This window comes from Dendropsophus ebraccatus, chromosome 8 (assembly GCF_027789765.1).
Source record: "Dendropsophus ebraccatus isolate aDenEbr1 chromosome 8, aDenEbr1.pat, whole genome shotgun sequence".
In the NCBI taxonomy this organism is placed as follows: Eukaryota; Metazoa; Chordata; class Amphibia; order Anura; family Hylidae; genus Dendropsophus; species Dendropsophus ebraccatus.
The window spans coordinates 13,436,604-13,462,616 of record NC_091461.1 but is presented as its reverse complement, the minus strand read 5'-3'; the positions used below and the strand labels follow the sequence as shown (position 1 = coordinate 13,462,616).

At 44.8% G+C, this 26,013-nt stretch overlaps 1 protein-coding gene and 1 long non-coding RNA gene across 4 annotated transcripts in view; one reads left to right on the top strand and one right to left on the bottom strand.

The window, feature by feature from the left end:
* LOC138799065 (uncharacterized) overlaps window positions 1-24,155 on the top strand; it is a 37,270-nt gene extending 13,115 nt beyond the window's left edge. Inside the window, exon 3 of the long non-coding RNA XR_011364214.1 lies at window positions 23,779-24,155. This is a non-coding gene — a long non-coding RNA (uncharacterized lncRNA). The remainder of the gene's footprint in view (window positions 1-23,778) is intronic.
* The window catches only part of CLCN1 (chloride voltage-gated channel 1), a 76,266-nt gene that overhangs the window by 4,734 nt on the left and 45,519 nt on the right, over window positions 1-26,013 (bottom strand). For 2 of the 3 annotated variants that reach the window (XM_069979826.1, XM_069979824.1), the window contains exons 7-18: window positions 24,502-24,580; window positions 23,758-23,883; window positions 23,154-23,238; window positions 22,970-23,071; window positions 22,639-22,723; window positions 21,543-21,689; window positions 19,099-19,168; window positions 18,879-18,989; window positions 16,006-16,219; window positions 10,713-10,846; window positions 7,604-7,803; window positions 4,161-4,233 (exon numbers count right to left, since the gene is read on the bottom strand). In XM_069979826.1, the coding sequence (XP_069835927.1) occupies window positions 4,161-4,233; window positions 7,604-7,803; window positions 10,713-10,846; window positions 16,006-16,219; window positions 18,879-18,989; window positions 19,099-19,168; window positions 21,543-21,689; window positions 22,639-22,723; window positions 22,970-23,071; window positions 23,154-23,238; window positions 23,758-23,883; window positions 24,502-24,580 (1,426 nt within the window). Of the gene's footprint in view, window positions 1-4,160; window positions 4,234-7,603; window positions 7,804-10,712; window positions 10,847-16,005; window positions 16,220-18,878; window positions 18,990-19,098; window positions 19,169-21,542; window positions 21,690-22,638; window positions 22,724-22,969; window positions 23,072-23,153; window positions 23,239-23,757; window positions 23,884-24,501; window positions 24,581-25,598; window positions 25,678-26,013 lie in introns of all 3 variants that reach the window. The other variant, XM_069979825.1, reaches the window with a different exon arrangement.

The window sequence follows — 26,013 nt, the reverse complement described above, 5'->3', positions numbered from 1 at the left end:
ATCTATACAGTACATGTATATACAGGACCCCCTACTCCATCTATACAGTACATGTATATACAGGACCCCCTACTCCATCTATACAGTACATGTATATACAGGACCCCCTACTCCATCTATACAGTACATGTATATACAGGACCCCCTACTCCATCTATACAGTACATGTATATACAGGACCCCCTACTCCATCTATACAGTACATGTATATACAGGGCCCCCTACTCCATCTATACAGTACATGTATACAGGACCCCCTACTCCATCTATACAGTACATGTATATACAGGACCCCCTACTCCATCTATACAGTACATGTATATACAGGACCCCCTACTCCATCTATACAGTACATGTATACAGGGCCCCCTACTCCATCTATACAGTACATGTATACAGGGCCCCCTACTCCATCTATACAGTATATGTATATGCAGGGCAACCTACTCCATCTATACAGTACATGTATATACAGGGCCCCCTACTCCATCTATACAGTACATGTATATACAGCACCCCCTACTCCATCTATACAGTACATGTATATACAGGACCCCCTACTCCATCTATACAGTACATGTATACAGGAGCCCCTACTCCATCTATACAGTACATGTATATACAGGACCCCCTACTCCATCTATACAGTACATGTATATACAGGGCCCCCTACTCCATCTATACAGTACATGTATATACAGGGCCCCCTACTCCATCTATACAGTACAAGTATATAGGACCCCCTACTCCATCTATACAGTACATGTATATGCAGGGCAACCTACTCCATCTATACAGTACATGTATATACAGGGCCCCCTACTCCATCTATACAGTACATGTATACAGGACTCCCTACTCCATCTATACAGTACATGTATATACAGGACCCCCTACTCCATCTATACAGTACATGTATACAGGAGCCCCTACTCCATCTATACAGTACATGTATATAGGACTCCCTACTCCATCTATACAGTACATGTATATACAGGACCCCCTACTCCATCTATACAGTACATGTATACAGGAGCCCCTACTCCATCTATACAGTACATGTATATACAGGACCCCCTACTCATCTATACAGTATATGTATATGCAGGGCAACCTACTCCATCTATACAGTACATGTATATACAGGGCCCCTACTCCATCTATACAGTACATGTATATAGGACTCCCTACTCCATCTATACAGTACATGTATATACAGGACCCCCTACTCCATCTATACAGTACATGTATACAGGAGCCCCTACTCCATCTATACAGTACATGTATATACAGGACCCCCTACTCCATCTATACAGTATATGTATATGCAGGGCAACCTACTCCATCTATACAGTACATGTATATACAGGGCCCCCTACTCCATCTATACAGTACATGTATACAGGACTCCCTACTCCATCTATACAGTACATGTATATACAGGGCTCCCTACTCCATCTATACAGTACATGTATATACAGGGCCCCCTACTCCATCTATACAGTACATGTATATACAAGAGCCCCTACTCCATCTATACAGTACATGTATATACAGGACCCCCTACTCCATCAATACAGTATATGTATATGCAGGGCAACTTACTCCATCTATACAGTACATGTATATACAGGACCCCCTACTCCATCTATACAGTATATGTATATGCAGGGCAACCTACTCCATCTATACAGTACATGTATATACAGGGCACTACAGGTATACCAAACTGTGACTGGGTAACACTGCCACACCAGACCTGACCAATACCGCCATACTGTGACTGGATAACACTGTCATACCAGACCTGACCAATACCGACACACTGTGACTGAATAACACTGCCATACCAGACCTGACCAATACCGCCATACTGTGACTGGATAACACCGCTATACAAGACCTGACCAAAGATTATCTGGCAAGTCTGAACGGGAGGGTACTGCCCCTCTGCAAGGTGCTACCCTACGCACCAGACCATGGGTGCCTAATGGTAAATACGACCCTGCAGGTATACAGGACACTACAGGTATACAGGACCCCAAAACTATACACTACAAGAGCACGGGACCTCCACCTACTATATACTACAGGTATACAGGACCCCAAACTTTACACTACAGGTATACAGGACCCCAAAACTATACACTACAGGTATACAGGACCTCCACCAACTATATACTTCAGGTATACAGGACCTCCACCAACTATATACTACAGGTTTACAGGACCCCAAACTATACACTACAGGTATACAGGACCCCAAAACTATACACTAAAGGTATACAGGAACTCCACCAACTATATACTACAGGTATATAGGACCCCAAACTATACACTACAGGTATACAGGACCTCAAAACTATACACTACAGGTATACAGGACCTACCCCAACTCTATACTACAGGTATACAGCACCTTCACCAACTCTTTACTACAGGTATACAGGACCCCAAAGCTATATACTACAGGTACACAGGAACTCCACCAACTATATACTACAGGTATACAGGAGCCCAAACTATACACTACAGGTATACAGGACCCCAAAGCTATATACTACAGGTATACAGGAACTCCACCAACTATATACTACAGGTATACAGGACCCCAAACTATACACTACAGGTATACAGGACCTCCACCAACTCTATACTACAGTTATACAGGACCCTCAAGCTATGCACTACAGGTATAAAGGACCCCCAAACTATATACTACAGGTATACAAGACCTCCACCAATTATACACTACAGGTATCCAGGACCCTTAAACTATAAACTACAGGTGTACAAGACTTCCACCAACTATACATTACAGGTATACAGCACCAACTATATACTACAGGTATACAGGACCCCCGAACTATACAGTACAGGTATACAGGACCTTCACCAACTGTACACTGCAGGTATACAGGACCTCCCTCAACTATACACTACAGGTATACAGCCCCCCCAACTACACACTACAGGTATACAGGACCCCCCAACTATACACTATAGGTATACAGCCCCCCCAACTATGCACTACAGATATGCGAGACCCCTAAAAACTATACATTGTGGGTATACAGAACCCCTCCAACTATGCACTACAGGTATACACTAATTCCACTGAATAACTTAGATGAAACAATACCTTTAGCTTGGCCTCCTGGGCACCTTAGAACAAATCTAATTAACACACTGACACTTTATACCCGGGCAGCGCCGGGTACATTTTCTAGTAAATAAATATATAACAAATTAGTACGGAATGCAATAGTTACCAACCCTAGTGTCCAAATAGGGCAAAAAACAGTCCAAAGTGCAGCAAAGGTAACAGCATCTCACAAGGCGGATAAGATAAAAACGTAGTTGTTTATTCCAACATAACACCAATACAACGTTTCAACCGCAATGGTCTTTAATACTTGAAAAAGACCATTACGGTTGAAACGTTGTATTGGTGCCATGCTGGAATAAACAACTACTTTTTTATCTTATCCTCCTTGTGAGATGCTGTTACCTTTGCTGCACTTTGGGCTGTTACAATCTTGTGACAGCGGCAGGGGACAGAGGGAAGGGGGCAGAGCGCACAGCCGCCCGCCCTACTTCCCACCCTCCCCCGCCAGCCTCCGTAGCCAGGAAACCGGTTCCAGTTTCCATGGCTACCATCGGGGCTCTGCAATCACTTCGCAGAGCCCCGATGAACACCGGACAAAGAATTCTCCCTCTGTAGAGGGAGAATTCTCTGTCAGAAGCCCTATAGATGCTGCGGTCGTACTGACCGCAGTATTTATAGGGTTAACTCTTAGCAGTTCTGAGAGTTGCAGCGGGTGCCCGGCTATCACTGATAGCTGGGACCCGCTGCGGATGACACAGGCACAGCTTCTGCGTCTGTGTTATCCTCGATCATTAATAAACGTTGCTGCAGCATCAGGCATAGCAGCATCAGGCATAGGCTGAAGCGACGTTATTTTACTGTGCAGCGGTGGGAGAGGGTTAGCATCTTCAAGACCCTGAACAAGCAGCACCAGCAACTCTTTCTCTTCTCAGCATACTATGTTTCTAACACCTCTAATGCCATCCATTATATGACTTAAGCAAAAGGTTAAACCTGAGACTTTGATTCATGTCTTCCCCTGAATAGTTATTATAGTCACTCAGGGTGTTACCTGGCTCTGGAGGAGATGTCGGTGTCTCCCCTGAATTATTTGGGGTCAGGGGACCGTTGCGTTGCTCGATTGCCTATAGGGAATAAAATTAAAATAGACATAAATTGTGAACATTTTGCTCTCTCTCCACCAGGCGCCCCCCACCACCCCTTTCCCCGACGTGTTTTGATCGGGATTGTAATAGCGGCTCTGTCTGATATTCATTCCCTGTATAACCAGCTGCATCGAGCAGAGAGATGGAGATATAGAAATTCCCAATAATCAGATGGAGATGCTGCGACCTCCTTCACACCTGGCTGTTTATCACTTCCTGCAGCCGGAGCCGCTTAATAACTAGATGTCCTCCTCATCCCTCATAATGGCTTTTATCTATCAGGGTCCATCAATAAGCAGTCACCAGGAGTCTTCATAAAGCCGCCGCCGCCAGACACTGTAACACACAGCGGAATAAAGCCGCTGGAATATGAGTCTCATATACAGATAAGGGGGTCATCTGATGCTGAGACCCTCAGTGGGCCTGAGAAATCTCAGGCTTTCCTTTATGACCTGATCTCTGTTTATAGTCTGTTTCTGGCTTTGGCTTCAAATCTTTGGCAGATAATCTGTCAGATAATCTTTCTGTGTAAATGGACCCTTATGGTACTTTTACACGGAGCGATAATTCACCCAATCGCACAATTAACGATTTTGAAGTAACGATTTGTTCTCATAACGATCAACGTTTAGATGGAGTGATATATCGTACGGAGAAATAGTTTTGCGAGTGTTTTGCGATTGCTTAAGCCATCAGCATGCGCCCGCATCAGAGCTTCCCATAGCCCACAGTTAAGCGAGCGGCCAGAGCCGCTTGTCTGTGTGAACTGACAGGTCTTTCTGCGGCCGCAATTCACTATGTGTGTACGCTCCGGCCGGGATCCCATTGCAAATAAAGCTATGTCCCACCCCGCAAAACTACGGCCGTAGTTCTGCGGCGAGAACTACGTACGTAGTGTGAACATAGCCTAAAAAAGAAAAAAAAAACATCCTTTTTTTTTTCTTTAACGGACACAAAAATTAGGTTAACTACATTTTTGTGTGTGTTTAAAAAAAAAGGATCCATTTTTATCCTTTTCTTTATAATGGAAGTCAATAGAAAAATGGATCAAAACGGATGCACACATACTGTATGCATATTTTTTTTTTATCCAGAACCTTAAGAATATGTTCACACAGTAAATGTTTCCATTGGAACAATCTGCGGCGGAATCTGCAGCATGAATGGATGCACGATACAGACAGGGACTATTATCAGATTATTTGTGACTATAGAATATTTCTCATCTGTTCCCTAAACCCCAGAGAAGAGAGCTCAGTGTCCAGCACTTTCCAAATAGTAATATTGCTGATTTAGTATCCATTAAAGCGCGGGATAAAAAAAGCACATAACAAACCCCGGAATTTTCCAGCAGTTTTGTATAAATTGCCTTAATGGGTCCTAAATTAGGCAATTCTGCTATTTGGAAAGTGCTGGATACTGAATTGTCTGCTGTTAGTCGGCCAGTGTCTCCCCAGGAGAGAGGTTATCCACAAGGACGGGCCGAGCAGTCGTTTATACTCTACCCAAAGGCCCGTCCACCGGGAAGATAAGTGCAGTGTCCGAGAACGGGTGTGCCACTAAGCCCTGTCTTCCACCAGTGAAAAGGTATCTCTGTCAGGTGTCACACTCTGGGATGATGGGTGCCTTTTCACACCATCACCACTTGGTGTCTCACTCTCCCCTGTTCTTTGTGCACAGCTGAAGGAGAAAAGGGTTACTTGATTTGTTTCACTGTTGTGTGTTAGCCAATCACTATCCTGGGGGATCACACTGTTCTCACCTATCACACTACAAGAGTCTTATTCTTCCACACAAGGTCACTACAAACCATCCCGGCAGAGCACTGCACTACTTAGGCCCCTATTCCACGGGGCGAAGCAGAGAAGCAAACGAGCGATGTCAGTGCTCGTTTGCTCCTCGTTCCCTGCTCGCTGCTGCAGCTATTTCACGTGTCGGCAGCGTGTGGGTGAGTGCGGGAGGGGCCGCGGGGAGCTGTGTGGGGGGGGGGGGCTGCCCGGGTGATCGCTAGATCGTCCGGGCAGCCCATAAAGGATAGCGGCGGTCTGCTGCTTCCATTCCTATTCCACGGGGTGACGGCAGCAGGTCTCTGCTATCCCAGTCAACATGTTTGAAAAACAAGCGACACAACGATCAGCCGACATGAACGATGTCGGCCGATGATCGTTCCGTAGAATAGGGCCTTTAGGCAATGTCCCCAAGACTCTGAACCTACTCAGCTCAGCTACACATTTCAAACCTATTCAACTCAGCCTACTACCTGCTCCTAAATCACTTAAAGGGGAACTCCAGCGAAAAGCTTTTTCCCAGTAATTGAAAGCCATTACAAAGTTATATAACTGTGTAATATGCTTCAATCACCTATCTGCCCCCCTTCCCTATCTTTTCCCTCCTCAACCGCCCACCAGGAAGTGAAGTAAACTCATTCTTACCTAATGACTGTTGACCCCCAGGCTGCTCTGTGGCAGCCATTTTGTGACAATGACATCATCAAGAGGGAGGCAGGTCTAAGCCCTGTTAGGCCAGCCTCCCTTTGTCAAATGACACAGGTTGCTCAGCTCTGATTGGCTGAACAAGATGTAAGCCATCTAACAGTTTTACAGAGTCAGTTAGACATCACAGGAGACAAAGTGCATCATGGGAAAGCCCAAACCAGGAAGTGAAGAAAAAATGAAGCCACCAACTGGAGCTTCAGGGACCTGCAAACAGCGGGAAATTCGAACAGAGTCAGGAGGGATTGTAAGTGGAAAAACTATGTTTATGATTGATTGTTTTTTTATCAGCGTCGGAGTACCCCTTTAAGCTAACTGCCCTGTGTTATATTCTTGTTTTTTTGTTATAATCTATTTTTTTTTGTTTTACATTCATTTCACCTGTTTTGTATTACACTGAAGATCTCAAGTAAACGCTATTCTGTTTAAGTGCTGGACTTCCAGTACTTGTACACCCGGGGGTGGGCATTACCACTCCTGGCCACTGTGACACCACACCTAGCCCACTGCTAACAACACCTTGCAAGCCCAGGTTACGGCATAAACCACTGAAAACCTTGCTTTATTGTAGGGCACCAATAGCTGATAGCACAAGGCACATAAGTAATAGCCAAAAATACCTTTACAACCTACATTATATCATTGGGAAAAACATCTACGTCTACAATGTTATACTGTATCATTGGTTTCTCCCGACTTTCTATACTATCTCTATTGTCCCACCTACACAATGGTTTCCCTCTATGCATGGTCCATCCACCTGGCTCCTATAGTCCTGAACCAACACTAAGCTTCCTCTTGGCTGTGTTGTACATTACTATTGTAGTTGTATGTTGTAGTTTTTCTCTTCTCCTCACCTCTTTCTTTTCCTCTTCCTCGGCACCAGTTTCTTCATCATCCACGTATCGGAAAGAGTCCCTTTTGCCCTGGGTCTGTGCCATCCTCTGACCTTTGTAGGGGGGTGACGACATACGGAGTCTTCTCTCCTTACTGAGGACTCTGTTCAATAAATCCTCGATCTCTGATCTCTCGATGGATCCCAGAAGAACCATACATTCTGCAAGAAGGGGCTATATTATAGGAAGCCGCATGGAGAGTACTCCCCTGTGCTGCACCTCCTGTTGGTGTCTCCCATAATTGTATAAGTAACAATTCCTGCTTATAATCACCATATAATAGTGGGGATTCCATAAGCCAAATGTAACTAAGAATTTCCTCTATAACCAGATCCCTCAAAAGTGTAAAAAAAAATTCCAGTTTTTTTTTTCTTTTAAATCAACTGGTGTCAGAAAGTTATATAGATTTGTAATTTACTTCTATTAAAAAATCTCCAATCTTCCCATACCTATCAGCTACCATATGCCCTGCAGAAAGTGGTACATTTCCTCCTGGATGTCAAAAGGCCTAATAGAAACAAACCAATTGTTTCAAGGCGTCCTTCACTCTTTCTTAGATTTACAACATAATTATGATCTTACCAAAGAAGATTTATATAAATACTTAAGATTAGTTTACACGCAATAATTCGCCCGATCGTACGATTAACAATTTCAAAGTAACGATTTTTTTTATCACGATGGAATGATATAACGTACGGAAAATTCGTTTTGCAATCGCTTAAGCCTATCTCGCACATAGGTAAAATCGGTGAACGACTGTTTACACGGAAGGATCTGCGAATTTTTTTGCGAACGACGAACAACGATTTAAGAACATGTTCAAAGATCAAAATGAATGATTTCTCGCTCGTCGTTCGCTGCGTTTACACGTACGATTATCGTTCGAACTCGATCGTTATCGTTCAAATTCGCACGATAATCGTTACGTGTAAACGCAGCATAAGGCATTTCTACTATCTAGGAGACACACAACTTTAAAGGGAGGGAAATGCACTAGGAATAGGCAGGACTTAAAAAAAAACCTCTAACTGTGATTGGCTGGCTAAACCATGTGACCTCCTGAATATAAGAATAGTGATTTCAGAATCGTGTCACTTGCTGGTTGGAGCTAGAGAGGGAGAGACTGTATACCAGGGAGAGAAAGCTTTTAGGTGAAGTTAGGGGCCTATTCCACAAAGCGATAATCGGCTGAATCAGCCCGATCCGGCCGATTATCGCTCTGTGGAATAGAGAGAACAATCAGCCGATCACTGTGTCATCTACTGATTGTTTATTTAGGTGCAAACCTAAAATCATCGGGCACCGACCGCGCATCGCTGTGTGGAATAGCGATGTGCAGCAGGCGACCGACGATTTCACCAGCAGCATACATTACCTAACCATGTTGCAGGGCTTCTCCTGCGCTCCTATTCCTCCCGGTCCCGCGAACAGTAGCAGCTTCTTTGCAGCCTGACTTAGCTGAAAGACCACTCAGCCAGTCACTGGCCAGGACCGCCGTGGCCAGTGATTGGCTGAGCGTTCTATCAGCTCTGACAGGCTGCACCAAAGCTGCTGCTGCACGCGGGACCGGTAGGAAGAGGAGCGCAGGAGAAGCCCTGCAACATGGTTAGGTAATGTATGGTGTTTAAACAAGGGCTGCAAGGACATCGGTAACGATGTCCCTGCAGCCCTCGCTAAACGATTATCGGGCCATGTAATAGGCTCAGTAAATAAGCGCTGATCTAGCAGATCGGCGCTCGTTTACATTATTGATCGAGCCCCCATCGGCCCGTGGAATAGGACCCTTAGGCAGGGAGGGACCCCCAAAAGCCCTCGTTAGGGCTAAAAGAAAGTGTTTTGAGACAGTGATTTTTAACATTTACCGACAAACGATAAACAATTGCAAACCAGATCGTTAACCTGAAATCGTTCACCATATTACACAGAACTATAGTCGTAAGTTCCGATCGTTATTGCAATCGTTACTATGATCGTTTACTCCATCTGATCCCAGCAAAACAATGAACCATGTGCAATTACACTGAACAATTAGTGAACAAATGCGGAACTTGAGCGAACGAATGTGGAATTACAGCGAACGATTAACAAACAATAGTTAGCAAACGATAATCGGCCCATGTAATAGGGCCCTTGGGTAGAAAGGGACCCCCAAAAGTTAGATGTACCCAGACATGCTTCCCCTGCTGTCCCATATGCATCCAGAGGGGTTGGCATCATTTCCTGACGTGTCATTGGGCACTTGGTGACCTCCTAGTGGTCGAATAATGAATTCAAAGTCACAATTATTTTTCTCCCATAGACTATAATGGGATTCGATATTTGATCGAATATACGAATATTGGAATTTTGAATATACGAATATCGAATTTTTGAATATTTCACTATTTGCTCATTTCTAATTACAACATATTCTGTGGTATTGCCCACAGATAGCAAAATATTAGAGTGAAATATACATTATTAGCTAAAATACTTACATATCATATACCCTTTATACCTCAACTAATACTTTTGTTCCAGAACATTCATCTGATCTTACCGCCACCTCATCGTATTTTATTCTGCAAAATAGCAACAATTGGGAAACTGTCGCTAACGAGACAATGGAAATTTCCTTCCATACCTACTATTGAAGATATCATTCAAGAAATAATACTACCTATAAGTATGAGGAGGCTATAGCTTTTGGCAATAACCCTATTGATGTAACACTCCTATTCTTGTTTATTACGGTTATTGTACTTTTTCTTTGAATTGATCTGTACAATGTATTGTTTAATGTTGTACACTTGTTAATAATTGTCAAACTAAAATAAAATAAAATATATTGGAACAGAAAACGTCTCCTGCTCTGGACAGTTCCTGACATGGACAGAGGTGGTAGCAGAGAGCACTGTGTCAGACTGGAAAGAATACATCACTTCCTGCAGGACATACAGCAGCTGATAAGTACTGGAAGGCTGGAGATTTTTAAAGAGAATTAAATTACAAATCTGTAAAACTTTTTCACACCAGTTGATCTGAAAGGGGGAAAAAATTGCTGGAGTCCCCCTTTAAGTTGTCTTACCTCTTGACTCCACTAGGGGCAGCGTTTTGTGAGAGCAGGTCTTCAGGACATTAAGAAGATCTTTGTAGGTGCAGTGAGAAGACACATACCGAATCTCACTCACCATAATATCCTCCACAAAAATGTTGTATTTGCTGTCAGAACAAAATGAAAGAATTAGAATAAATTCAAAGTTTTAAATTGTAACAAACTAAAAATGGCTTCAATCTTGACTCTAGTTTGATAAATATTCTCTTCTGTTTCTCTTGGCATCTCTCAGCACATAGGACTAGCAGGTCACCCTTTGTGTTCATAAAGTGCTACTGTCCCTTTAAGTTTATTTCTTTTCCATTTAAAGCTACTGTCCCTTTAAGGGTTGTTAAACATGCTACTGTCCCTTTAAGGGTTGTTCAACATGCTACTGTCCCTTTAAGGGTTGTTAAACATGCTACTGTCCCTTTAAGGGTTGTTACTACTGTCCCTTTAAGATTTTTCCAAGTGGACAGAGCTCGCAGCGTTCGCGGCCATGATCACGTATCTGGCAGAGGATCCCTGTGAGTATTTATAGACACAGATACAATAAATCCTACAGGCGGCAGGCCTGGGAGCCCCCGGGAATCCTCTCATTATCGGAGGCGAGTCCCCCCGAGACGCAGTTGCAGAATAACTACTTTCTAGAAAATGAAGCGAGGCCGAGGTTATAATAAGATATAATGGGAATCTCTATACCGAGACATTAGATAAGATATCCCTGACAGATTCTGTAACCGCAACCTCACTGTGGTAACAATGAGGACCATACATGTACATGGGGGCACTGTCACTCTTATGGGGGCACTGTCACTCTTATGGGGGCACTGTCACTCTTATGGGGGCACCATCACACTTATGGGGGCACTGTCACTCTTATGGGGGCACTGTCCGTCTTATGGGGGCACCATCACACTTATGGGGGCACTGTCACTCTTATGGGGGCACCATCACACTTATGGGGGCACTGTCACACTTATGGGAGCACTGTCACTCTTATGGGGGCACTGTCACTTTTATGGGAGCACTGTCACTCTTATGGGGGCACCATCACACTTATGGGGGCACCGTAACACTTATGGGGGCATTGTCACTCTTATGGGGGCACTGTCACTCTTATGGGGGCACTGTCACTCTTATGGGAGCACTGTCACACTTATGGGGGCACTGTCACTCTCATGGGAGCACTGTCACTCTTATGGGGGCACCATCACACTTATGGGGGCACCGTAACACTTATGGGGGCATTGTCACTCTTATGGGGGCACTGTCACTCTTATGGGGGCACTGTCACTCTTATGGGAGCACTGTCACACTTATGGGGGCACTGTCACTCTCATGGGAGCACTGTCACTCTTATGGGGGCACCATCACACTTATGGGGGCACCGTAACACTTATGGGGGCATTGTCACTCTTATGGGGGCACTGTCACTCTTATGGGGGCACTGTCACTCTTATGGGAGCACTGTCACACTTATGGGGGCACTGTCACTCTCATGGGAGCACTGTCACTCTTATGGGGGCACCATCACACTTATGGGGGCACTTTCACTCTTATGGGAGCACTGTCACACTTATGGGGGCACTGTCACTCTTATGGGAGCACTGTCACACTTATGGGAGCACTGTCACACTTATGGGGGCACTGTCACTCTTATGGGAGCACTGTCACACTTATGGGGGCACCATCACACTTATGGGGGCACTGTCACTCTTATAGGGGCACCATCACACTTATGGGGGCACTGTCACTCTTATGGGAGCACTGTCACACTTATGGGAGCACTGTCACTCTTATGGGGGCACTGTCACTTTTATGGGAGCACTGTCACACTTATGGGGGCACCATCACACTTATGGGGGCACTGTCACACTTATGGGGGCACTGTCACACTTATGGGGGCACTGTCACACTTATGGGGGCACTGTCACTCTTATGGGAGCACTGTCACTCTTATGGGAGCACTGTCACACTTATGGGGGCACTGTCACTCTTATGGGAGCACTGTCACTCTTATGGGAGCACTCTCACTCTTATGGGGGCACTGTCACTCTTATGGGGGCACTCTCACTCTTGTGGGGGCACCATCACACTTATGGGGGCACCATAACACTTATGGGGTACTGTCACTCTTATGGGAGCACTGTCACACTTACGGGGGCACTGTCACTCTTATAGGGGCACTGTCACTCTTATGGGGGCACTGTCACTCTTATGGGGGCACTGTCACACTTATGGGGGCACTGTCACACTTACGGGGGCACTGTCACTCTTATAGGGGCACTGTCACTCTTATAGGGGCACTGTCACTCTTATGGGAGCACTGTCACACTTATGGGGGCACTGTCACTCTTATGGGAGCACTGTCACTCTTATGGGAGCACTCTCACTCTTATGGGGGCACTGTCACTCTTATGGGGGCACTCTCACTCTTGTGGGGGCACCATCACACTTATGGGGGCACCATAACACTTATGGGGTACTGTCACTCTTATGGGAGCACTGTCACACTTACGGGGGCACTGTCACTCTTATAGGGGCACTGTCACTCTTATGGGGGCACTGTCACTCTTATGGGGGCACTGTCACTCTTATGGGAGCACTGTCACACTTATGGGGGCACTGTCACACTTACGGGGGCACTGTCACTCTTATAGGGGCACTGTCACTCTTATAGGGGCACTGTCACTCTTATGGGAGCACTGTCACTCTTATGGGGGCACTGTCACTCTTATGGGAGCACTGTCACTCTTATGGGAGCACTGTCACACTTATGGAGGCACTGTCACTCTTATAGGGGCACTGTCACTCTTATAGGGGCACTGTCACTCTTATGGGGGCACTGTCACACTTATGGGGGCACTGTCACACTTACGGGGGCACTGTCACACTTATGGGGGCACTGTCACACTTATGGGGGCACTGTCACACTTATGGGGGCACTCCAGTCATTACAGGACTCTAGCCGCTATGTATGGGGGTTCTTGGCTGTAACTATATATCATACATCTATATTATCATATAACATATCATACATACATCTATATCATATGCGGGCACTACGAGCTGCTGCTGGGATGTGTTCACCATTGGGCACTATATGGCAGTATTATGTCAGCCCTGTACAGAACTGGTATTCAGTTTACACCAGTCTATATCTTACGCCCTTTGATAAATCTCCACCACTGTGTTTTAAGCCAAAATCGGCGAGATAAGATTTCTCAACATATAACCCTGACAGACGTCTCTGACACATAGTCATACAGAGGCGTACCATATTGCCAAGCAAATCCAAACGGGGGAAAAAGCATGCAATTATTTTTATTTTATTTTTTTGCATTGGCCCAGTACAGCGCCCCCTGCTGTTCTTTCCTATACAGTATACATTTAGATTAGAATGCCTTTATGACACTTAAAGGGGTACTCCTGAGAAAAAAATTGTTTCAAATGAAATGGTGTCAGAAAGTTATAGAGATTTATAAATGAATTCTAGTACTTATCAGCTGCTGTATGTCCTGCATGAAGTGGTGTATTCTCTCCAGTCTGACACAGTGCTCTCTGCTGCCACCTCTGTCCATGTCAGGAACTTGTCACTTTTATGGGAGCACTGTCACTCTTATGGGGGCACCATCACACTTATGGGGGCACCATAACACTTATGGGGGCACTGTCACACTTATGGGGGCACTGTCACACTTATGGGAGCACTCTCACTCTTATGGGGGCACCATCACACTTATGGGGGCACTGTCCGTCTTATGGGGGCACCATAACACTTATGGGGTACTGTCACTCTTATGGGAGCACTGTCAAACTTATGGAGGCACTGTCACACTTACGGGGGCACTGTTACTCTTATGGGGGCACTGTCACTCTTATGGGGGCACTGTCACTCTTATGGGAGCACTGTCACACTTATGGGGGCACTGTCACTCTTATGGAAGCACTGTCACACTTATGGGGGCACTGACACTCTTATGGGAGCACTGTCACACTTATGGGGGCACTGACACACTTATAGGGGCACTGTCACACTTATGGGGGCACTGACACACTTATAGGGGCACTGTCACACTTATGGGGGCACTGACACACTTATAGGAGCACTGTCACTCTTATGGGAGCACTGTCACACTTATGGGGGCACTGTCACTCTTATGGGAGCACTGTCAAACTTATGGGGGCACTGTCACACTTATGGGGGCACTGTCACTCTTATGGGAGCACTGTCAAACTTATGGGGGCACTGTCACACTTATGGGGGCACTGTCACTATTATGGGGGCACTGTCATTCTTATGGGAGCACTGTCAAACTTATGGGGGCACTGTCACACTTATGGGGGCACTGTCACACTTATGTCACAGTCACACTGTCACAGTGCTCTCTGCTGCCACCTCTGTCCATGTCAGGAACTGTTCAGAGAAGCAGCAAATCCCCATAGAAAACCTCTCCTGCTCTGGACAGAGGTGGCAGCAGAAAGCACTGTGTCAGACTGGAAAGAATACACCACTTCCTGCAGGACATACAGCAGCTGATAAGTAATGGAAGACTGGAGATTTTTAAATAAACGTAAATTACAGATCTATATAACTTTCTGCAACCAGTTGATTTGAAAAAAAAAAAAATAAAAATCTCCCCAGAGTGTCCCTTTAAGAGCAGCAGTTTGCCCGTCTTTTCTAGCTGACCGTTCCCCTTTAAGCTGACTATATAATATGTAGACAATGTTCTGCCTACATTCATTTAGCATATGTTGGGGAAAAAAAGGATCAGCATGTCAACGCGTGTGATCCATTGTTATTGCTGAGATAAGCCGCTGCCAGAGATGTCTGGTGTCATGTTATCCTCTCCTGCGCTCACTAGAAATATCTCTCAGCCAATAGTAATATATAGCACTGGAGCTGATATATACCGCGGCGCTCCTAGATCTGTGGTTACATGTACCATCGCCATACTGTGGGAAGGAAGGAGCAGAGGCACTTGTCTTGGCCACTCAATTTTTAGGGGTCCAAAATCTATAACTATCGCCCCCCAATTGCTGCTGCTCTGGACAGTTCCTGACATGGACAGAGGTGGCAGCAGAGAGCACTGTAGAAAGAATACTTCCTGCAGGACATACAGCAGCTGATAAGTACTAAAAGACTTCTTAAGTAGAAGTTATTTACAAATATGGATAACTTTCGGATACCAGTTGATTTCTTGAGTTCTTGCAAAAATGTTGGTGTCTGTGCATAACTACGTTAGGTATACTGTATATAGAGTATATACACGCTGTGTCCCACCTGACATGGCACGAGGACAGGTCGGGCAGATACGGCAGTCTCTTGGTCTGAATGATGGAATCATAGAGACTGGGCTGAAGATTCTGAGCCACCACATTGGCCATGATGACGGAGATGAGCATGGGGAGAATATGGGAGATCTGGCCCGTCAACTCAAAGCAGATGACAGCGGTGGAGACTGTGTGCGTGACGGCTCCTGTCAGTGCTGCCGCACCTGGGAAACAGACAAGGGGGGGGGGGGGGGGTGACAGGCAAAACAGCGTGAGGATGAGAAGCTGGCGTGTAAACAACAATAGTAGATGAATAAGGATATATATATACTCTGTACTCTACAGGGGTCTGCACTGACCTGTGACAGAGCTGTCTATCATACTGTAGCCCCGCCCATGTAAGCTGTCTATCATACCGTAGTCCGCCCATGTAAGCTGTCTATCATACTGTAGCCCCGCCCATGTAAACAACACAATGCAGGGTGAGCACAATGCTCTTTCTATCTCAGATACATAGTTGTATAAAACACCAGAACGACTTCCCTAACTGTGCACTGAATAGTGACATTAATGCACGTCACAACCCAGCCAGCAATGACCCAGCGGCATAGCTTCTTCAGGGGAAACACAGTTCAGCAACAATGCACAGTACAGCGTCCTCAGGGGCAATGCATAGTACAGGTCACTGATCAACAATATGCCCTACAGCTTCCCCAGGGAAATGCATAGTACAACTCACTCAGCAACAGTGGACAATACAGCTTCTTCAGGGGAAGTGCATAGTAGAGATCACTAAGCAACAATGAACAGTACAGCATCCTCAGGGGAAGTGCATAATACAACTCACTCAGCAACAATGTACAGTACAGATTTCTCACCCACTCAGCAACAGAGTACACTACAGCTTCTTCAGGAGAAGCACAGCTTAGCAATAATACACAATACATCTTCCTCAGGGGAAGTGCACAGTACAGATCATTGAGCTACAATGCATAGTACAGCATCCTCAGGGGAAGTGCATAGTACAGATCACTGAGCCACAATGCACAGTACAGCATCCTCAGGGGAAGTGCATAGTACAGATCACTGAGCCACAATGCATAGTACAGCATCCTCAGGGGAAGTGCATAGTACAGATCACTGAGCCACAATGCACAGTACAGCATCCTCAGGGGAAGTGCATAATACAGATCACTGAGCCACAATGCACAGTACAGCATCCTCAGGGGAAGTGCATAGTACAGATCACTGAGCCACAATGCACAGTACAGCATCCTCAGGGGAAGCGCATAATACAGATCACTGAGCCACAATGCACAGTACAGCATCCTCAGGGGAAGTGCATAGTACAGATCACTGAGCCACAATGCATAGTACAGCATCCTCAGGGGAAGTGCATAGTACAGATCACTGAGCCACAATGCACAGTACAGCATCCTCAGGGGAAGTGCATAGTACAGATCACTGAGCCACAATGCATAGTACAGCATCCTCAGGGGAAGTGCATAATACAGATCACTGAGCCACAATGCATAGTACAGCATCCTCAGGGGAAGTGCATAGTACAGATCACTGAGCCACAATGCACAGTACAGCATCCTCAGGGGAAGTGCATAATACAGATCACTGAGCCACAATGCACAGTACAGCATCCTCAGGGGAAGTGCATAGTACAGATCACTGAGCCACAATGCATAGTACAGCATCCTCAGGGGAAGTGCATAGTACAGATCACTGAGCCACAATGCATAGTACTGCATCCTTAGGGAAATACACGGTACAGATCACTAAGGTACAATATGCAGTAAAGCTTTCTCAGGGGAAGTACATAGTACAGTGCACAATATATCTTCTTTAGAGGAAATACCTGGTAGAACCTGACAACCAACAATGCACAGTACAGCTTCCAGGGAAGAAATGCGTAGTACAGAACACTAAGATACAATATGCAGTACATAGTACAACTGTCTACAACAATACACAGTACAGCTTCCTCAGGGGTAATACATAGCACTACTCACTAATTAACAATATACAATACAACTGCCTTGAGTCCGTACATAATACCAGAATTCACAGTACAGCTTCTTCAGGGTATTGCATTGTACATTCCCTGACAGCGTCACCGTCTTTCAGGATATTTGTGCAGAGCAGCGTACAGTGACTGTGCCCATGCCTGCACTCCTGCACACAGCTGCCGCACTATAACAATGCCGCCTTCTATCAGGAGCCAAAGCCCAGAAGCCAGGGGAATCCCACACTGAATAAACCGCTATTAAACTTAGTGAGGAATGCCAGATCCCCAGGGCAGGAACTCTCAGAGCTGAGGGTATTTTGTTTGGCATCAAATATTGGCACCAAAATGACCCGCAGCCCGCTCACTGATAGAAGGAATACATCCAGATACACACAGCCGCTATGGCCTGGTATATAGGGAACTAACTGGTAGGTAGGTAGGTAGATAGATAGATAGATAGATAGATAGATAGATAGATAGATAGATAGGAGATAGATAGATAGATAGATAGATAGATAGATAGATAGATAGATAGATAGATAGATAGGAGATAGATAGATAGATAGATAGATAGGAGATAGATAGATAGATAGATAGATAGATAGATAGATAGATAATAGATAGATAGGAGATAGATAGATAGATAGATAGATAGATAGATAGATAGATAGGAGATAGATAGATAGATAGATAGATAGATAGGAGATAGATAGATAGATAGATAGATAGATAGATAGATAGATAGATAGGAGATAGATAGACAAATAGATAGATAGATAATAGATAGATTGTATAGTGAATATTATATAGATCCTTATAGATGATTGACAACCAGTATAACTACTTCTCCATCAGTAAGGTGTTACCTATCACAGCATAGCCTCCAGGTAATATCTTGTAGACAATCCCATCAAAGAGAATTCCATTGGGGAAGAGGAAGGCCATCAGTTCTCCAACAATTCTCCCAAAAGCGGCTCCTATAGGACAGATATTATACAGTGTTACATCATATAATTGTACAATAAATAAAAGAATATAAGATTTCCCTCAGGGCGACCAGTCATTCCCACTGTACATCATCCTCACCTAATATAAAGACTGGCATGAAGGCTCCGCAGGGGATGGGCATCGTGGTGGCAATGACGGACATCAGAAACTGGAAGAGGAAGGAAGGCAACAAATGTAAAGGAGCTTCTTCTCCCTTCATCACATCAGAGGACACTTACCACATCACATACACATCGATCTTGACAAAATCTAACATTTTATAAGGGGTTATCCAGCATTTGAAAAACATGGCCACTTTCTTCCAGAGACAGCACCGCTCTTGTCTCCAGTTTCAGTGGTTAATTGTGGTTTGCAATTAAGCTCCATTCACTTCAGTGGAACTAAGTTGCAAAACCTGCACCCAAACTGGAGACAAGAGCGGTGCTGTCTCTGAAAGAAAGTGGCCAATTTTTTAAAATGCTGGATAACCCCTTTAAGTCCAGTTCCGTAATAGAGACTTAGTCTAGATATAGGCTCTATAATGTCTAGTCACATGGCCCAGATAATGAATTAGAGTCATATTTATAGACAATGTTCTTTCCAAAATGACAATGTAAAATTCTCAAATGTCAGTTTGCAGCTCGGTGCTTTATGGCTTTTCCATCGCTATATAAGTCTCTAAAGATTAGACCTGTGTTGATTTATGATGATGAGACCATAAAATTGGCACAAATAATATGTGTAATCCAAGCCGTAAATAACGGAGATCCTAAACCAGCGGAAATTATTACATAGAACATAATGATGAGGTTATGATGGTTCCCGGTCCATAAAACCCAACCCTAGATAAAGCCAAAAAAAACAAAACATTAGGAACATATGATAGGGTTAACACCTCTGTTATAAAGCTGGAGGTAGATAACCCTGGTCATATGAGGTCACACATCCAGCACCCAGAGGACAATGTCACAGAAGTCTGGAGGCAGCGGAGGAAGTATTGGCTGGTCGGACTCTCTCCCTCCTACCTCCAGGATCTCCTGTGGTTACTTGGTGACATGGGGAGAATGGGTGGGTTAAATGGTTCTGCCAATAAGAGTGAGGACAGGAGTAATGGGGTTAGGAAGTCAGTGCTGCTCTTAGTGGGGAAGAGGTGAATAGACAAGGTATGGAAAAGGGACAGTATTTCTGTCAGTGGGGGAGGGGTGGGAATGGGAACAGTACTTCTGTCAGTGGGGGAGGGGTGGGAATGGGAACAGTACTTCTGTCAGTGGGGGAGGGGTGGGAATGGGAACAGTACTTCTGTCAGTGGGGGAGGGGTGGGAATGGGAACAGTACTTCTGTCAGTGGGGGAAGGGTGGGAATGGGAACAGTACTGCTGCCAGTGGGGGAGGAGTGGGAATGGGAACAGTACTGCTGCCAGTGGGAATGGGGTGGAAATAGGGACAGTACTTCTGTCAGTGGGGGAAGGGCGGGAATAGGAACAGTACTGCTGCCAGTGGGGGTGGGGTGGAAATAGGGACAGTACTTCTGTCAGTGAGGGAAGGGCGGGAATGGGAACAGTACTGCTGCCAGTGGGGATGGGGTGGAAATAGGGACAGTACTTCTACCAGTGGGGATGGGGTGGAAATAGGGACAGTACTTCTGCCAGTGGGGAAGTGTGGAAATGGGGACAGTACTTCTGTCAGTGGGGGAGGAGTGGGAATGGGGACAGTACTGCTGCCAGTGGGGAAGGGGTGGAAATAGGGACAGTACTTCTGGCAGTGGGGAAAGGGTGGAAATAGGGACAGTACTTCTGGCAGTGGGGAAGGGGTGGAAATAGGGACAGTACTGCTGCCAGTGTTTGTGGGGAGGTGGATATAGGGACAGTACTGCTGCCAGTGGGGGAGGGGTAGGAATGGGAACAGTACTTCTGTCAGTGGGGAAGGGGTGGAAATAGGGACAGTACTTCTTTTAGTGGGGTAGGGGTGGAATTAGGGACAGTACGGTTAGTGCTGTGCTTGTAAAGAACATATTGTTACTGTATGATTGTACACTGTTATTCTTTATGCCACTATGTCACTGTGTCATAATATTGCTGTAAATGAAAAATCTTTCAATAAAAACATCGAACCAGAAATAGGGACAGTACTTCTGTCAGTGGGGGAGGAGTGGAAATAGGGACAGTACTTCTGTCAGTGGGGAAGGGGTGGAAATAGGGACAGTACTTCTGTCAGTGGGGAAGGGGTGGAAATAAGGACAGTACTTCTGTCAGTGGGGAAGGGGTGGAAATAGGGACAGTACTTCTGTCAGTGGGGAAAGGGTGGAAATAGGGACAGTACTTCTGACAGTGGGGAGGAGGGGGAATGGGGACAATACTGATGCAATTGGACAATAGATTGATAATTATAATCTATAATATATATTAACGAATATTTATGCCCTAGATTTAGAATGAGATGTCCTAAAAGCTTCTGTAGGCGCAATGTGTGGCTCATATATCTCTTGGCAGATTAAAGGATTCAGATCCATAGAATACTGTATAAATGGCAGAAAGTGGACCTTACCTTCATGATGAAGAACAGAGGCAGAGTGAGAAACACGTTTCTGGAGCGGATGAAGGCGTTAGAATTTTCAGGTATTGAGGCGTTATTCATGTACTTGGTCCAGGTGAGGTTATCGAATAGCACGGTGATGCTCTCCCGAGGCATAAGCTGTGAGACCATCCAGGCAAGACAGAAAGAGTCAATAAGAGGGAGAGCAAGACAGCCTGCCAGAGACATAGACAGAGAGCTAGAGACAGGCAGTGAGAGGAGAGACGGACAATCTATAGAGGTTCACTTGCTCTTTTGAGACACGGTAAAACTCAGATATGACTTTATTATTTATTTATTAGGTATAATGGAAGAGACATAAAATATGACATTGGTTATCGTGCAGTAAACAAGTCTAATATATGCTGTATGCTCCACAATGCTTAGTATGTGCATACACTGAGGTACAAAGTCATGCAATGGTGACCTATGTGCTGCATAAAAGTGTAGACGTTGGTCACATGACCTTCCTTCAGACTGGCTTCTACTGGAAGAGGAAAGAGTCCAACTCCAACCCTCTCTTCCTAGTTAACACCTACTCGTGGTCTCCAGTCCACACTGAAAAGGAATCTACTCAAATCCTGTATTTGTACTCAAAAAGGAAGGACTATCTTCAGGAAAGTCTGTACAAGGGCTCCTCTGCTCCTAGCGGACCTCTTGCCGGAGCCGACTCTACATGACTTACATCAGGCCAGACACTACACCTGCATCCAGACATGGACATTATAGGACACCCCAGAGTTCCAGACCATACCACAAGGTGCAGACCACCAACTTAAAATACTGCTAAAATCCCCAGGAAGATACTTATGGCCTCAATCTCTAATACATTTATGACTTATAGGTCAAGAGAGAAGAAGCTACAGAAACTAACTCTCAGATGGGTCTCGGCTAGGAACAGAGAACACAGACTATATCAATATATGATCGTAGAGCCCAGGCGGTAATCTCTTGATGTCATGGACTGGTCTCTACATTGGCACCAAATGACCAATACATGGACATAGGACGTATCACTGAATCTCTACAAGCTTGTACATGACTTGGGGCATTTTAATTGTTGACTTACCTCTCCAGCCATGAACTGCCCAAAGCCCCCTGGGAAAGTGAGGGTTGCAATGCAGAAAGTAATCACAGCCGGATACATGAAACGACTTGGAAAACACAAAGAGATAAAAATGGATAATTTAGTATCAATTCACCATCAATACCAATATTAGGAAGGAGGAGAGAAAAAGCAACTTTATTTACCCAATGTAGTTGGTCATGAGGGAGTGGTTTCTGCCATATTTGGGCATGTGATTTTAAAGGGAGGAGGGTTATTTATATTTGAAATCCAATTATATTCGAAATTTAAGAGAATAGACTTGTATACTTGTATAATTGTCTGGTATACTTACTAACGGCTCAGAAAACTGCTCAGGGTCTGGTTCTGGCGGATTCCAAGCACCACCTGTCGATTCAGGTAGACGAAAAAGGCTCCAAGGAAACCGCAACAGATCCTGCACATGAAATATATTATTGTAGTGATATCAATATCTAATGGTTTCCTGAAAATTCAACTAAAAGGTTGGAGGCTTTTACCCAATCACTGCAAATGCTGGTAACTCCTGGAGGTCAAAGGGAAACTCCATACGGAAGTTAGTGCGGAAAAGGGCAGTAATGGTGACTGAAAGAGACAAGTAACTGTTATATTCCTTGCAAGACCTGAAGAATATTTAAGGAGTTTTCTTATAAACAACATTTATCATGTATTCTAGGGATAGGTTATAAGTGTTGTTTAATGGGGTCCTGCCACTAGCTACCCCACCATTCACAATAATGCAGGCACAGTGCCCTCTGTTATGGTTGGGCTCAGATACCTGACTATCTCAGTCAACCCTATAGAGTTAAATGGAGCAGTACCATGCCTGCCTGAATGCAAACCCATTTAAACATAGCACCCTTGCTCTCTTGGGGACCCCCCAACCTCAAGCTTATCACCTGCTTTGTGCATAGGGTACAAGTTTTGTTTGTGGGAAACCCCATTAATATATGTAGATGAGCAGATTTGATAATATAGAGACTAATGGAAGGGTCTGACTACGTACAGGGTTTGTCTGTAGTCTGTAACCATGGAGACACATAATTTACTGTGTATTCTCTCACTATGTTTGAGGTGTTTGGTAAAAGGAATGTATCAACTAACCTGCATCCTTGTTCCATACAGCAAGGACCCGAAAGATGAAGGCACTGAAGGTTGCTGCAAAGAATCCACGCCAATAGTTCCTCACCGCAAAGTAGGAGGATGTGACCTCAATGCTAAACAGGACACCTATACAACAATTCACAGCAACTAAGTTTAATAACTTTTAATGACTCCATAATCAATAATAACTATTAGGCTAAGTCTTTAGTGACAATGGCTTTGAACAACCTTTTCTGCTATCCTGGGAGAGGTTAGTCAAATAAGGCCATGGACCTTCTATGGGTCCATATACTACCCGCTGGCACTCCCAGGTTAGCTGATCAGAGTCAATGATTGTCAAAGGAGCACAGCACACAAGTGACCACTTCTGCCCCTTTGAATCCCAAGAGCACAATAAGTTCTGGATGCTATTGTTCCTCTACTGATTGAAATGTCTTTAAATCACATCTTAAAATTACATAAAAATTAGAGATGAGCGAACCGGAACTTTCGTCATTTGATTAGCTGGAGCTGCTGAACTTGTATAAAGCTCTAAGGTTGTCTGGAAAACATGGATACAGCCAATGACTATATCCATGTTTTCCACATAGCCTTAGGGCTTTATCCAACTTCAGCAGCCACCGCTAATCAAATGCCGAACGCTCGGGTTCGGATGGACTCCAGCATGCTCGAGGTTCGCTCATCTCTAATAAAAATACATCCACCAATCCACCAATCCACCCAACATAGAAGAATAGGACTTGCCTCCTAACGGGGTTCCAAAGCAACAGCCAACACCAACAGCGCATCCCACAGTGAGTACGTCAGTGTAATAATACGCCTGCTACTGATAGGCCATGAGTGACCACAGGACACAACCAGGAGAAAGCAAGACCACCAAGATATGGAAGATCACAAAGACGCAAGACATGGTGATGGATCCAGTAAGCCAAGTGCCAGAGTGGAAGGTGGGACAATGACATGAGAGAAAAGGTGAACGGGGCATGAAATGGACAAAAATGGAACCATTTAAGGGTAGAGGGAAAAGAAATGACATGCGAAGGAGAACAAATAGGAGACAAACCACAAAAAAAGGAGAAAAAAGAAGATAAAATCAGCAAAGACCTCATGAGAGCCTTGATTCTTATAGAACGCTACAGTATGTGCATGCTGCCGAAACCTTTCCCTAGGCTGGAGAAGATGCCAGATCCAAGTGACCAGGATCTGATGTCTTCCAACCCGGGGAATAGGAAAAGCAAATGGGCAGAAACCAAACACATCACTTAGCAGGGGTGTTTAGATAGGGGCACAGGCAAGATGCAGGGAGAGCGGACGATAAAATGAACATGAGGACACGTCATTCTGGAGGTATCTACATGAGTTGCAACTTTTAGGCTAGCTAAAGCTGAGCTCGATACATGTGATTGATCTTTATAGTCAAGGTCTTCTACTGAGTCTTTAGACTTACAGGGATTATTTACTGGCTCAAGATTGAACTCTTTAACTCTTTTCTTTTCTGAGGAACCTATTGACTCACTAACCTTCTACCAATTCTAATTTCTTGACCTAACCATTAAAAACTTGACCAGCCAAGGACAGGACCCTAGTTTTGTAAAACAACACGTGCTTGATAGTTCAGAAGAACCTTGAGCTTGATTTTAGCCAACTCTTAGTTGGACCATTCTCCGTTGGCTCACAACAGAATGGAAACCATACTGACTGGAATTACCATTTCATACCATTTTATTTCTCATGTAGCGTCCTCAGGTCGACAGAAGCGGTAAGGGGGAATAAAGGTCAGAGGTTAAGAAAGCCATCATAGATGCGGGGAAACTAGGTTAACATTTATAGGCAGCACTTGCCTCCAAGAGGTGCACCAAAGCAACATCCAACCCCCACAGCACAGGCAGCGGCCAAAAGATCCAGACTTCGGTAGGGGTCCTGAGTGAGGGTGTTACATATATGTGAATGTACGTTACAGTTCATAGATGCATTTATTATTAAATGTTGTCTTCATACAATAGTTGAAATATTTCACAATGATTTTTGATTAGAATCCCTGTAATGCTCTCCATCCTGTGGCTCTCTAGATACTGCAAAACATAGGCTGTGTGTATCCTCCGGTCTAATGGTTAACCCTTTCACAACCTGAGGTCTTTGATGCCTCAATGCCCAGGTCGTGCTTTGACATCAGCTTATGGGATAATAATGATCCCATTAGCTGATGGCCAAATCTCTGCCCCCTCTCCGCTGATCCCTGCCTCTGTTACTATCTTG